This window comes from Stylophora pistillata, chromosome 8, assembly GCF_964205215.1.
Source record: "Stylophora pistillata chromosome 8, jaStyPist1.2, whole genome shotgun sequence".
NCBI classification, from domain to species: Eukaryota; Metazoa; Cnidaria; class Anthozoa; order Scleractinia; family Pocilloporidae; genus Stylophora; species Stylophora pistillata.
In genome coordinates, this window is record NC_142526.1 from 18,675,731 (window position 1) to 18,688,129 (window position 12,399).

Here is a 12,399-nt window from a genome sequence, read left to right on the forward strand (position 1 = left end):
CACAATAATTGTTCCAGCACGTGTTGCCCACGATCATAAAAACTTTCCAAAGAAAGCCAGATCGCAGGCCGGGTTACGTAGAGGGCGCCAAAAACTCATACCATGAGGTTGCTCTAAGGAGCCTTTGACACTAAACAAAACCAAAACAAGCCAAGTATAAAAGATTCAGTCTATAGCAAAAATAAAGCGCGTCCAGTGTTTGCAATTAAACAAATAAAAATTTTCCATAAACAGCCCATCTAAAGTAATAAATAGCATTCAATCCTTCCATTACGTTGCCACAGCGCCAAGCGATTTCTATCAGTTGACGTGCTTCTCTCATGCATTAATCAAGGAAGCCCGCCCATAGTAAAACAAACAGTCTCCTGTACACTCGACAAAATAAAATTATTTGTGTTTTCAAGACGCACCGGAAGAGTAAACAAAAGCCAATTAAAGTATAGACCGAGTATTAATTTTCAATTGGGTTAGCACGTCCAGATAAAATTTAAGACGAGCTGAAGCACCCAACTCAGCCAACAGCTTATTTCCCACACATCACACAGAGTTTTCTAACCAATTTAGTTCGAGAGGGATAAAAATAAATGTCAGACATGAGTTTGCGAAGGAAATCCTAACCTAAGGTCATTCATGAGGACTGAGTTGAGCTACAATAATTTTGCAAGTGACCAATCAGAAAAGGTCGTTAACCAATCTTACCTATATTCAACTGATTGATTTCCTGAAGTCACGAGAATTTGACTAGTAATTTTGACTAAAGGCTGATAGAAGAGAGTTACAGTTTCTTTGCCTGCTCTACGACTACTCAACTTGTTTCAGTTCTTCGTTCCTTGATATCTACATCACGAGTTTAACTTGACAGATGACTTCACAAAATCAATAAGGGATCTACACTAGAGAGAAAATCATCTCAGGAAGATAAACCCTTTTCACACTGATGAAGATGACAAGTTAAAGATTGCCTTCTTCTTTCGACTTTGTACTATAGTGCAATATTCTGCATTTTGACAAATAAAAGTAACTTCTTGTGGATTAAAAGATCACAGACTAGTGTGTATCAGACTACTAAAAGATAACGATTGATTAGATTTCAAGCATCATGGGATTAGTTAAAGCTAAATGACTGAATGCAAGCGTCATGTGTCGCCCATTGCCAACGATAATGCGTGAAGGGCTTAGCGACGTATTCCGACAGTTAGAAATCTGATACTGTAATTAAATTAAAATGTCCTTGGTCGATAATAGGGACCTTTAGCACCGAGAGTTTTCATAGCGACGGCGACGTCGGTGCACGAAAGAGACTAGGGCGAGGACGGCGTTGTTCCCGCAAAATAGGGAGCTTACGAATCGACGACTTTCGCACTACGGCGCCGTTGAGTCACCTTATAGTCCCGCGTCGTCGTCCTGTAGAAATTTAAATTTACGATTCGCTGTAAAGACGACGACGTTTATGCGCGGCCGGCAAATTTTCCCGCCGTTTCTGAAGTTTGTTTTTGAAGTTTGTTTTTATCTTTTGACAAGGCGAGTTGTTTAAACTAAAATACCTAACTTCAGAGAAGCGAGAGCTTGTATCGCATACGCTTATGGAAGCAACTCTATAAACGAACAAGAATTTGTACTTTTGTACGACTGTCACAAGTCAACAAATCCAGAGTTTCCGTACTGGAACTACGACAGGTTCGATTTTGACGAGAAATCGAACGACGAATGCAAGGCCGAGTTTCGTTTCTACAGGGAGGACATTTATAAACTTGCTGAACAGCTACAGCTACCTGACGAGATAACAACTTACAATGGTTTAGTTGTTGCTTCGGTACCTGCACTATACATGTATCTCAAGCGCTTTGCCTATCCTTGTCGATATGGAGATTTGGTCATTTGGCTAGACCGGTTCCTGAGATTTCCATCATTACAAACCACATAATGGACTTGATTTACAGTCGGTGGCATCATCTTCTTACAAGATACAATCACGATTTGCTCTCTCCTACAAAACTTCTCCAATAAGCTGAGGCGATCGAACAGGCAGGAGCTAGAAAATCGATAGGTTTTTGTTTGGTTGTGCGTCTGATACTACTGGGAGAAAATCATATGAAACCCTGAAAAGAATAGTTTGATGATGAAACACCTGACGATGTTTTAAGAACCTACATGCGTTCTTGAGTGCTGATTAACATTCAAATTACCATTGACCAAATTTGCAATTAAACGCAAATTTCCAATCAAAAGCATTCAACTTAACTAATTACTTTTACACACACATGCAAACAAGAAGATGAAACAGTCGGTTCTCACAGCTGCCTATTATGAGTACTCTTAAAACCAACAAAAATCAAAGATGAGCAAAATGCTTAATCTTCACGTTCTACTTGTATTCTGATGGCTCTGTAGCACCTACAAGATCAGCATAATATGCAAGACACTCCAGTATCGAGGTACATCGTTCCTTATTTATTCAAAAGCGATTATTGATGAACTAGGTTACCCAACATCTCATTTAAATCAAGTATGAGACTAAGTCTGAAAAATTTGTGAAGGGAACATTTTGACCAAGAAACACCTGCGATGTTTTCCCTCAGATGTGCATGTATTTGTTCAGATTTCAAATCACATTATCAAATCTTTTAAATGAAGATCTGACATGTTTTCGGTCTGAAAAATTTCTCCGTTTCATTGCTTATCATTCTTTACTGCACAGTAGGAAAATTGAAATTAAAAGTCCTGTACCTCTAAACCAATTTACAATTTACACGCTGATCTCACTCGAGTAGAAAGCCGGCTGAACTTTATTAGGTCCAAACTGTGTTAAAACTTCTATGATGAAAGACTAGACAGCAATAAGCTACTTTTTCTAACGGCTTAGAAAAGTAAAGGAAAACACCTTTTCTTCCTTTTTCACGCATAAGTGATGAATAATTCTTCTCGAACTCGCTCCTTTCTAATTTTAGGATTTTCTATTGAGGAGGAGTGAAGGGGGGAGATTTTTTTAGCTCATTTAAATTAAAAAGATATAAAATTGTGTTTCAAAAAACATTTTTAGACAAGCAAAAGGACTCAAAGCGGGTTGCATTTGGAAACAAGAAAGGTCAATTGACATGATAATCCATCGCTTATCTTTTGATATGGATTTACCAATTCACAATGAACATTGGAAAATTTAAAGGCGGCTATCCAGCCAAGTGGATTTTTATTACGCCGACTAGGAAGGGCGAAGACAAGCAGACAAGCAGCAAGATATATATTCATATATCACTGATAGAATACCACGGAGAGCATATATGATCTAATTAGATCAGTGTTTAACCAAACAAGAAAATAAGAATAAATACAGAATCTGCGCTTTGGTTACTTTTCCTTATTCCATTTGAACCTATTTTCTCTATACAAAAACACTATTTTTTAATCATTAGGGGTCATTCAAATTTAAACCAAACCCTGCTCATATGAAGACAACTTGGATAACAAGCTTAAGCAACACGCTTGACTGGAATAATGGCAAGTTCAACGGAAGATGGAAACCACACAATTACAAACCAGGAATATTACTGCAATTTAAGTCTTGTAGGGACTCCTAAGATTACAGTCTTAATTTTGGCCCTTCCTCTGTTTATCAGTGCAGTTTTAGGAAATGTTCTGATCATTGTTGGTCTTCGAAAGGTTTCTTCGCCTCATCCACCGTCAAAGCTTTTGCTCAATTGTCTTGCGTGCACAGATTTGGCAACGAGCCTCATCTCATATCCTCTTTATGGTGCTCTCTCTTTCTCCCCAGAACAATCGATTGTTTGTTACACCCTTTGGATCCTTTTAACCATCTCGGCTCTTGTGTTTAGAGGTGTATCTTTGACAACAACGACTGCAGTTAGCGTCGACAGACTTCTTGCTCTGTTGCTAGGACTGAGATACAGACAGGTGGTAACTGTGTGGCGGGTAAAATGCTTGATTGCCTTTCTATGGCTTTTAAGCATTTCTGTGACAATGGTAGCAATCCACAGTGTAATTCTTGCTTTACGCATGGCTTTTGCATCACTTTTTTCGTGCATAGTGATCTCTTCTTTCTGCTACATAAAAATTTACTACACACTCCGTCTTTCTCAAGCACAAGTGCAAGTGCAAAATCAAAGTCATCCAGAACAACAGAATGGAGAAGGAATTCAACTGAACGAGGCGCGATACAGAAAGACAGTGACCACCGCAGTTTGGGTCCAAGTGTTATTTCTAACGTGTTATCTCCCATTTGGTTTATTGTTTGGTTTTACAATCATCCCTGGATTGAATACACCACTCTATCAGTTTCCTTTTGCTTTAACAGCAGCTCTGATGCATTTTTACTCAACTCTGAACCCATTGCTGTATTGCTGGAGGATGAGAGAGTTAAGGCAAGCAGTAAAGGACACTATAAAAAAGTTTTGTTGTTAATCACAGCACGAAGAAACCCAACGGTATCGTGACCTCACGGAAAAGTAACGAGTCCACCGCAAATAACGCTGATTAAAAGTTTGCTCAAGAATCGACCTTTATCTATCACTTTTACCCGAATAGGTGAGAGTCAAGAACTGCCGAACACACAACGACGCCTCTAGAGCAGCGAAGTACAGACAAAATGATCTAATTATTTTGAAGATGATTATGGGGATTAAGGTCATTCCTTGGGAATGACGAGCAGATATTATCTTGTTTAGAATAAGTATAGGTAATCGAATGGGGCCGAGTAAAATTAAGGATTAATATCACTTGTGTTTTCAGAAGTTGCTGAAATTGCCCGAGTCGCCAAGCGACTCGGGCAATTTCAGCAACTTCTGAAAACACGAGCGATATTAATCCTTAATTTTACGAGGACCCATTGCGATTACTTGTTAATGAAATTGAGTGGAAAATTACTGAATTTCTGAATGCGCTCTTCAGTAATCAGTCATAGGAAGCCATTTAAAGTTGACAGAGAATCAATGGCCACAAATGCACGAATGCCGAGCTGAATGAAATTTTATTTTTGCACAAAGATACCAGGACTTTGGATAGGCTTTGGATTTTAGACATCTCTCCAGTGATGCCTGCATTACTTTCAGGCAGTCGGGCTCGTATTCATCTCCGTTTTCTTTTCGTAACTCGGCATAAAACTGCGCCAGTGTTCGGCCGAGGACATCGCTCTCGTACTCTTCTAAATTTGCTTGGAAGTTTCTTTCATTCGCCCACTTTTTAAAAACGTTCTTCCAGTACTCCGTGCTTCTCGTCGTGTTTTCGTTTTCAATCTTGTCTTTTAATTCTTCGATATATTCTTCGTCAACTATCTCGAAACGAGACGAATCTTCAACAACATCCTTTTGATAGCATAAGCTGTTGCTAGGCAACCTGAGTACCAATCATGAGCTAGTAATTTTGCCCTCTTCTCAAGCAAAATTAAGAAAAAAAAACCTTCCTCGTGACCAATCAGCATTCAGTAATTTTGCCCTCTATTTTATTAGAAATGGAAAGAGGATTCTGAACGGGCAACTGTACCTGGTACGTTTTAAAAATGACCTGACATATGCTTTATGTAAGCTCCTATTTACCATGTTTAAGACATACCAAATACCAAGGCGCTTAGAATACATACCGTTCACTTCAACTCTTGTGATGGTCAGCCATCCCTGGAAGATCCACTGACGCCTTCCACGGTAATCTATTAAAACAAACAAAATTGATAAGCGTGTGCCAAGCTTCCCACAGTTATGCTGCTTTTTGCTCACCTTGATTCTCGGCTGTCACAACCGACCATGAGCCCGTTGCACTCCAAAAACACGCTAAACACAACAAACTAAGAGACTCTTGATTATTGACGCAGCAAGTTGTTTGCCGCCTCACAAAGTTTAGCAATAGTAATACGTACTTATATGCCCGATCTCCTCTTAAAGAGTACCATGCATATCGTTCTCGGAAAAAATGGCGTCCTGAAAGCTTAGTGAGCTCGGTAGAATGATGCAAAAAAATAAAAGCCAAGCATTTACCAAAACCAAACTGAGCCATAAACCACCCCACGGAGTCATTGTTAGTAAGTATTTTGGTTTCTGCTTGGTTTTTCACGAAAAATACCCTAAAAGCCGAACCTAAAAAATCACTTGGGGCTCCTGACTGTAATCAAGTGATATGATTGTACTTGATTGATAGACAGATGATTGTCAAATAAAGACAGAATACAGAAGGTAGGTAATGAAAGAGTAAGTATCTCTTGGAAACCGTGGCTCTGATGATGATCACTGGCGAGTATTACACGAAATGAGCTGAGCAACAACTGCGTTGATCTGGACAGAATTGGTCATAAAATTATGCTATTTTAGTGAACAACACAAGCTTTGTTTTAAATAATACATTTACAGACTTCTCCATTGAGGAAAAGCAGCTTTGTTGATTTGCCATTTTTTTATCAAAAACGTGTCTGAAACTCGCAAGAACTGTTTAGGCCCCTTGTTATTTATATTGGTGGCTTCTAAAGGAACTTTTTTCGTGGGGGGGAAGGGGGGGGACGCAACAGTGGCTTTACAGAATTATTCTATGGGTTCTTTCATCTTTTCATCTTAGATTTCTTTGGCAAGGTGAATTTTTCCCTTTTGATCACATCAAATTAGATTGAGAATATAGCATAACCTCGCTTGGGTCGTCTTCCCCTTGTTCTCCGTTGTGGTTTCATTGTTTGTGGTGTTCATGTCGATCTAGTCAGTTTGAAGTACAGATTTACTAACTATAGTGCGGCAAGTACTGTTAAAAAAATAATAACAAAATAAATAAACGATTGTTAAAAACAGTCTTAATTTCATTCAACACTTCAACGCGGCAAGCAGGGGTGCAAAGGAAAGGTTTTTTTAATTAAATCAAAATTCCCGCCCAACTCAAGCTTAACATCGCTTTTCGCTATAAATCCTTTTTCAATATTAATTAAAGCTAGATTTGTTTGTGTTATCGTCCCAGAGGTCTGTGTGAAATAATCATGATAATATATTATAATGATTATTTCATACAGACCTCTGGGACGATAAGACAAACATATATTGGCCGCCCAAGGAGGCTGCGAAAAGGCCTTGTAGATATCATGCATGCGCAAGAAACCTGTATCTCCTGGAATAAAGAAACGTAGGAGAAGATCTTTTTCAATTACCTTTGTCGAAGGTTAGCCCACGACGGCCGAATAATGGTCTTAGGCCAAGGTTATTTGTTTTTTAAGGTTTCGCATGCCTTTCAAAGGCATGTAAACGTTCTCTTTAATTAATTAAAGAATGTCTTAAACAGGGAAAGCCACCGCGTTGTTAAAAAGCATTCATAATACCTTTAGTGGAATTTGGCATTTGTCTCAGCCAACACATTAAGCTAATCCAACGTAGTAAGTTTTTCATTTCCCTGACAACATGTCACATGCGAGAGTCGGTGCTCGCTTTTTTCAAAGCATCAAAAGGGGGACTGACTGACTTTTTTGTGTTAAAACCAGTCATCCTTGCAAGGTAAAGATTTAAGAAAGGCTTTTAACAAATTTGATATCTATAAGTATAGTAAAATGGCTTTTTCCCTTTGTTGCGACGTCAGGTACAGTCCGACTGCTTGGATGCGCGTTTTCAGTAATGCATGTGAGGTGAGTATATCGGAAAGGTTTCAACACAAATTATTTCATTCCTAGAAAATCACTGTATTTTTCGTTGATTCAATCAGTTAGACAACAATTGCTCGATGCAACCAAGATTACCCATGAAAATAAGTCGAAAATAAGACTTTGCAAGTTTCCTGTGTTTTGATAAAACCGTTAGAAAACCGTACTGAGGATTGATTAACTGGAAATTATTTCGTTCTTCTAGCACATGTATTAAATACATACTTTTTATTCGCGTTGTCATCTCGTTTGTGTTAGAACGGAGTGTATAGTTATCATTTGACTTTTTTCTCATAAAATGCGAAAGACGTAAAACAAAAGCGACATACAACTCTAAATCAGTTGAGTGAGTGTAACCTCACCCCCAACTAAAAAGCCTGTGAAATGCAGGGTGATCCATTTGGACAGTTTTTTTTTTTTTTAACGAAAAAACTGAGAAACCAGAATATTCACTTTAATTTGTTTTAATATACTAATTGACTGGCAAACATTCGGCATAGAGGACGGCCGACATTATTCTCAACGGACCTGCCATTCGTTCACACTGAAAAGAATTTTTTTTTTTAATTTTCAGCAGACATTAATATCTGCAGCGAATGAAATTAGTCTTGACGAAGCAAAAGAAAGTGAATGATAATTTGGTCGACAAGCCAAACCAATACGCTCGACTGAAATAATGGCGAATTCAACTGACGATGTAAGCCCGACATCTACAAACCAAGAATTTTCTTGCGTTTCAGGTCTTACATTGACTCATAAGATAATAATGTTAATGTTTGGCGTTCCTCTGTCCATCAGTGCAGTTTTAGGAAATGTTCTGCTTATCTTTGCCCTTCACAAGGCTACCTCTCTTCACCCGCCGTCGAAACTTTTGCTCGGCTGCCTCGCGTGCACAGATTTGGGAGTTGGTCTTGTTGCGCATCCTCTTTTTTGTGGTTTCTCTTTCCCTCCGGAGCGTTCGAGTGGTTGTTCCGGGTTTTCAATCGTTCTTGATACGAGTTTTTTGTTAAGCAGTGTATCTTTGTCAACAATGACTGCAATAAGTGTCGACAGACTTCTTGCTCTGTTGCTGGGTCTAAGATACAGACAGGTTGTAACTGCAAGGCGGGTAAAAATTTTAATTGTTGCTCTTTGGCTTTTGTCTTCTTCCGTGGTAATGGTCGAATTTTACAATCGACGCACGGTGGCTTTTGGTATTTCCTCTGCAAGATTCTCATTGTGCATGGTAATCTCCACCTTCTGCTACACCAAAATTTATCGCACACTTCGCCTCTCGCAAGCACAAGTGCAAGACCAAGGTCACCAAGGACAACAGAATGGAGAAGGAATTCAACTGAACAAAGAGCGATACAAAAAGACAGTATCCACAGCACTGTGGGTACAAATGACATTACTTGCTTGTTATGTTCCTTTTGGATTAGCCACAGTGTTCGTGACCACCGTATCACGTACGCCGTCAATTGTCTTTGTCTGGTTTCTTAGTATAACCCTTATGTACAGTAACTCGACTCTAAATCCATTATTATTGTGCTGGAAAATAAGAGAATTGAGACAAGAAATGAAGAATGCTATCAGAAAAATCTGCCGTGTATCAAATTAAGCTTTAGAAATAGGTAACATGAATGATCTTCATACTTGAATTGTAACTGAACAGATAGAAAAAAAATAAGCCTTGAAGAGTAGGGGCCTGGAAAAAGTTCCAACCCATGGCTAGTGTCAGATAGCTGAGCGCAGTTACCCAAAAGTTTCTAATGTAGAGTTAAGACTGTCAATGTTCTGATAATATAAGCAAGCGGCGATGGTTTTTGAAAGCGACAGCAGAGTTAATATATAATTGATATGTAGTCCTAATGGCAGCGTAAATAAATTGAAATAACCTCTAATAAAAGCAAAGTTAAGCTGATATTTTTAATAAAAAAACTACACACAAATCTATTCACATGATACGTATGCAAACAGCAACCCCTGATTAAGATAAACCAGCCTAAAACAACCCGCTTAGATAATTTGTCCTTTTCGACACACATCGTTTTACACCTGCAAGAACTGTTCAAACTTCCTGTTCTTAGACAGATGCACTCTGATCAAAAATGCCGAGTGGCCACCCGACCAAAATCGAAGGGTTGTTACCATTTTTACACCGTTTCGCCATGTTTTGCTGGTGTATCTTTGTCAACAATGACTGCAATAAGTGTGGATATGTAGTCCTAATGGCAGCGTAAATAAATTGAAAAAACCTCTATCAAAAGCAAAGTTAAGCTGATATTTTTAATACAAAAACTACACACAAATCTATTCACATGATACGTATGCAAAAAGCAACCCATTAAGATAAACCACCTTAAGGCAACCCGCTTAGATAACTTGTCATTTTGGACAGACACGTTTTACACCTATAAGAACTGTTTAGACCTCCTGTTCTTAGACAGATGTACTCCGATCAAAAATGTCGAGCGGCTACCCGACCAAAACAGGCAAAAAATCCCTTTTAGAGTACAAGCATAAATTTTTGTTGAGGTTGTTGTTTTTTAAGGTTACAAAATAAAATTATTGTTTTTTTTTTTTTTTTTTGGTCTCATTTGCATTCTCTTCTAAAATAGATGCATGTGCTCCCGCAAACACTTCCTCAGTGGAAAGAAGTTACACGCGTGTACTATTTATTAATCGTTTGGACTTGACAACTAAAGTTAGATGTGTAACAAACTACGGGCGCGTCTTTGAACCCTTTCACTCACAAGATCTCATTAGAAATTCCCCCTACTATCTGCCATACAGTTCTTATAATGTTAGTTTGGAGAATTTGGTATTGGATCAACTGATAATCACCTGATTTTCTTTTCTCCTTATTCTCAACACTTGTCTGCTTGATATTATATTGATATTGTAAGGAGAAATTCTGTCTTGGTCACTCATGGGAGTTAAAGGGCTAAAGTGACTCATGCCATAAGTAGAGAGAAGTTTAAACAAATTGGTCTTTTGTGATTGCGGAAGCGTTCCTAATGGTCTTCGCAGTGCGTAAAGTCAGCACATGCGGCACAAGAACACGGCAGGCGATCGGAAAAGAGAAAGCGCCATAACACGCGTCAACACATTTTCCCTTCACCCTCTCCTTGCTCCTATCCCCAGCGTTCCCAAGCCGCGCGCGTTATGGAGATGATTTGTGTGTGTAACGAATGAAAATCCCAATAGAGGTTGCAACAGTCCGTTGCTGGCAATCAGGGCAGCTCTTGATCAAGGATAATCCTCAAAACTATTCTTCTCAACTCAACAGTTCTAACAATACCTCTTTCACATCAGTTCACTGGGAGGGGGGACAGGGGGCTCGGAGTCTCCCGCTCCCTGTATCACGCTCTCCCGCCTCCCGTACTTGTGTGCCCCCTTGCCTCCCGACTCCCGCTCTCCTAAGTCGTCCTACTTCAAAAGTTAAAAAATGCAGGGATCTTTTGCTTAAGAGAATTAAAGTGCATGTAACCGCACTTTTGGCAGCTGCTAATATGTTTAATTGCCGTGTATAATACAAACTGCACAGGAAATCACACCTACCGTGTATTTCGTAATCTTTTGCTATCATTTTGTCTTTGTTGTCTATAAAATCCAATCTGATGGCTTGCCATGCTGTTTGACGCCCTATCCTAATGGGAAGTGCCTTAGTCTTCCAAAATAAAAAAATGCGTCGAGAAGTGGACCACTCCGCACTCTCCAGCGCGCTCACTGAAGCGGCATTCCTTTGAAACAAGTTTGTACCACGAGGCAAAATCTTCAGTAATTTGGGAGGTGCAGTCATAAGGAGCGAGCTCCCAAGAAGGTCATCCATGAACGGGTTTTTCGTGGCCACAACGGAAAATACTGAGACCGATTAATATGGTCTTTGACGACATTTGTCACAATTGACCTGAATGACCCTGAATCACTTTCTTTGTTGGAGATTTTCGACAGCTACAACTTACCAGACACTGTACATGCTATCTCATGACCAATGACGTAATCAATTCGAAGAGATTCACAAATTTACCGGAAGTAATGCTGTTTTTCCAGCCCGGGTACAAATTTACGTTTTCTTGCCTCGGAAATTGTTTTAAAGCATCGGTAGATGTTAACTGGAAATTTCAAAACCTTGCTCGATAAGTGTTTTTGACTGAGTAATACCCAGTAATAAATAACAAACTATCGCCCTATTTATTTCTGCTCCCAGTTCCTGCTCTCGTGTAGATACCGCTTCCCTCCCTCTCCCGCCCCTTGTTCTCCCGGGCTCCCGCCCCCCTGTCCCCTCCACTTCATTATAGTAGTCCTTCAAATGCATTCACCACGCATTCTGGTATTGTTTCGATCACAGGGGGCCCACACAAGTGGCGTGTCTGGTCGTTTGTTCGAAATATAAAGAAATGTATGGGAGAATATTGAAGAGTCGTAATATCGTAAAATTATATCGAGGAATGTCTATTTTAAGGCTCAAAATAAATGTAAACCTACCTTACTTGCCGTGTATTGTCGTTTCTGTGGTTCTAAATGGCGAATTTGAGCGATTTGGTAGATTTTGCCTTGACTGTTACTTTTCTGTTCTTATACAGTACATAGGTAGCCCAAGCTCTCTTTGAGAACCACACAAGGAACACAATTTGCATATCGATTTATAAGGATTTGTATGGGATTTTCTACAAGATAGCCATAGATACGGTGGCCCAGAAGGCTCAACGCAAACAAAAAATAAACTGCAGCAAATAAAAAATATGCTGCAGCAAATAAAAAAATATACTGCAGCAAATAAAAAAATCAAAACGCAAAGAAAAAAA

At 39.2% G+C, this 12,399-nt stretch overlaps 2 protein-coding genes across 2 annotated transcripts; both read left to right on the plus strand.

The window, feature by feature from the left end:
• The first annotated feature begins 1,338 nt into the window (after positions 1 to 1,338).
• LOC148725328 (adenosine receptor A2a-like) lies at positions 1,339 to 4,709 on the plus strand. The gene has a single exon (XM_088730894.1). The coding sequence runs from the start codon at positions 3,493 to 3,495 to the stop codon at positions 4,414 to 4,416; it is 924 nt and encodes a 307-aa protein (XP_088587020.1). The 5' UTR covers positions 1,339 to 3,492; the 3' UTR covers positions 4,417 to 4,709.
• Positions 4,710 to 8,062: 3,353 nt separating this feature from the next.
• LOC148725329 (adenosine receptor A2a-like) lies at positions 8,063 to 9,483 on the plus strand. The gene has a single exon (XM_088729309.1). It carries the CDS (start codon positions 8,286 to 8,288, stop codon positions 9,207 to 9,209), a length of 924 nt encoding a protein of 307 aa, XP_088585435.1. The 5' UTR covers positions 8,063 to 8,285; the 3' UTR covers positions 9,210 to 9,483.
• Positions 9,484 to 12,399: the final 2,916 nt, after the last annotated feature.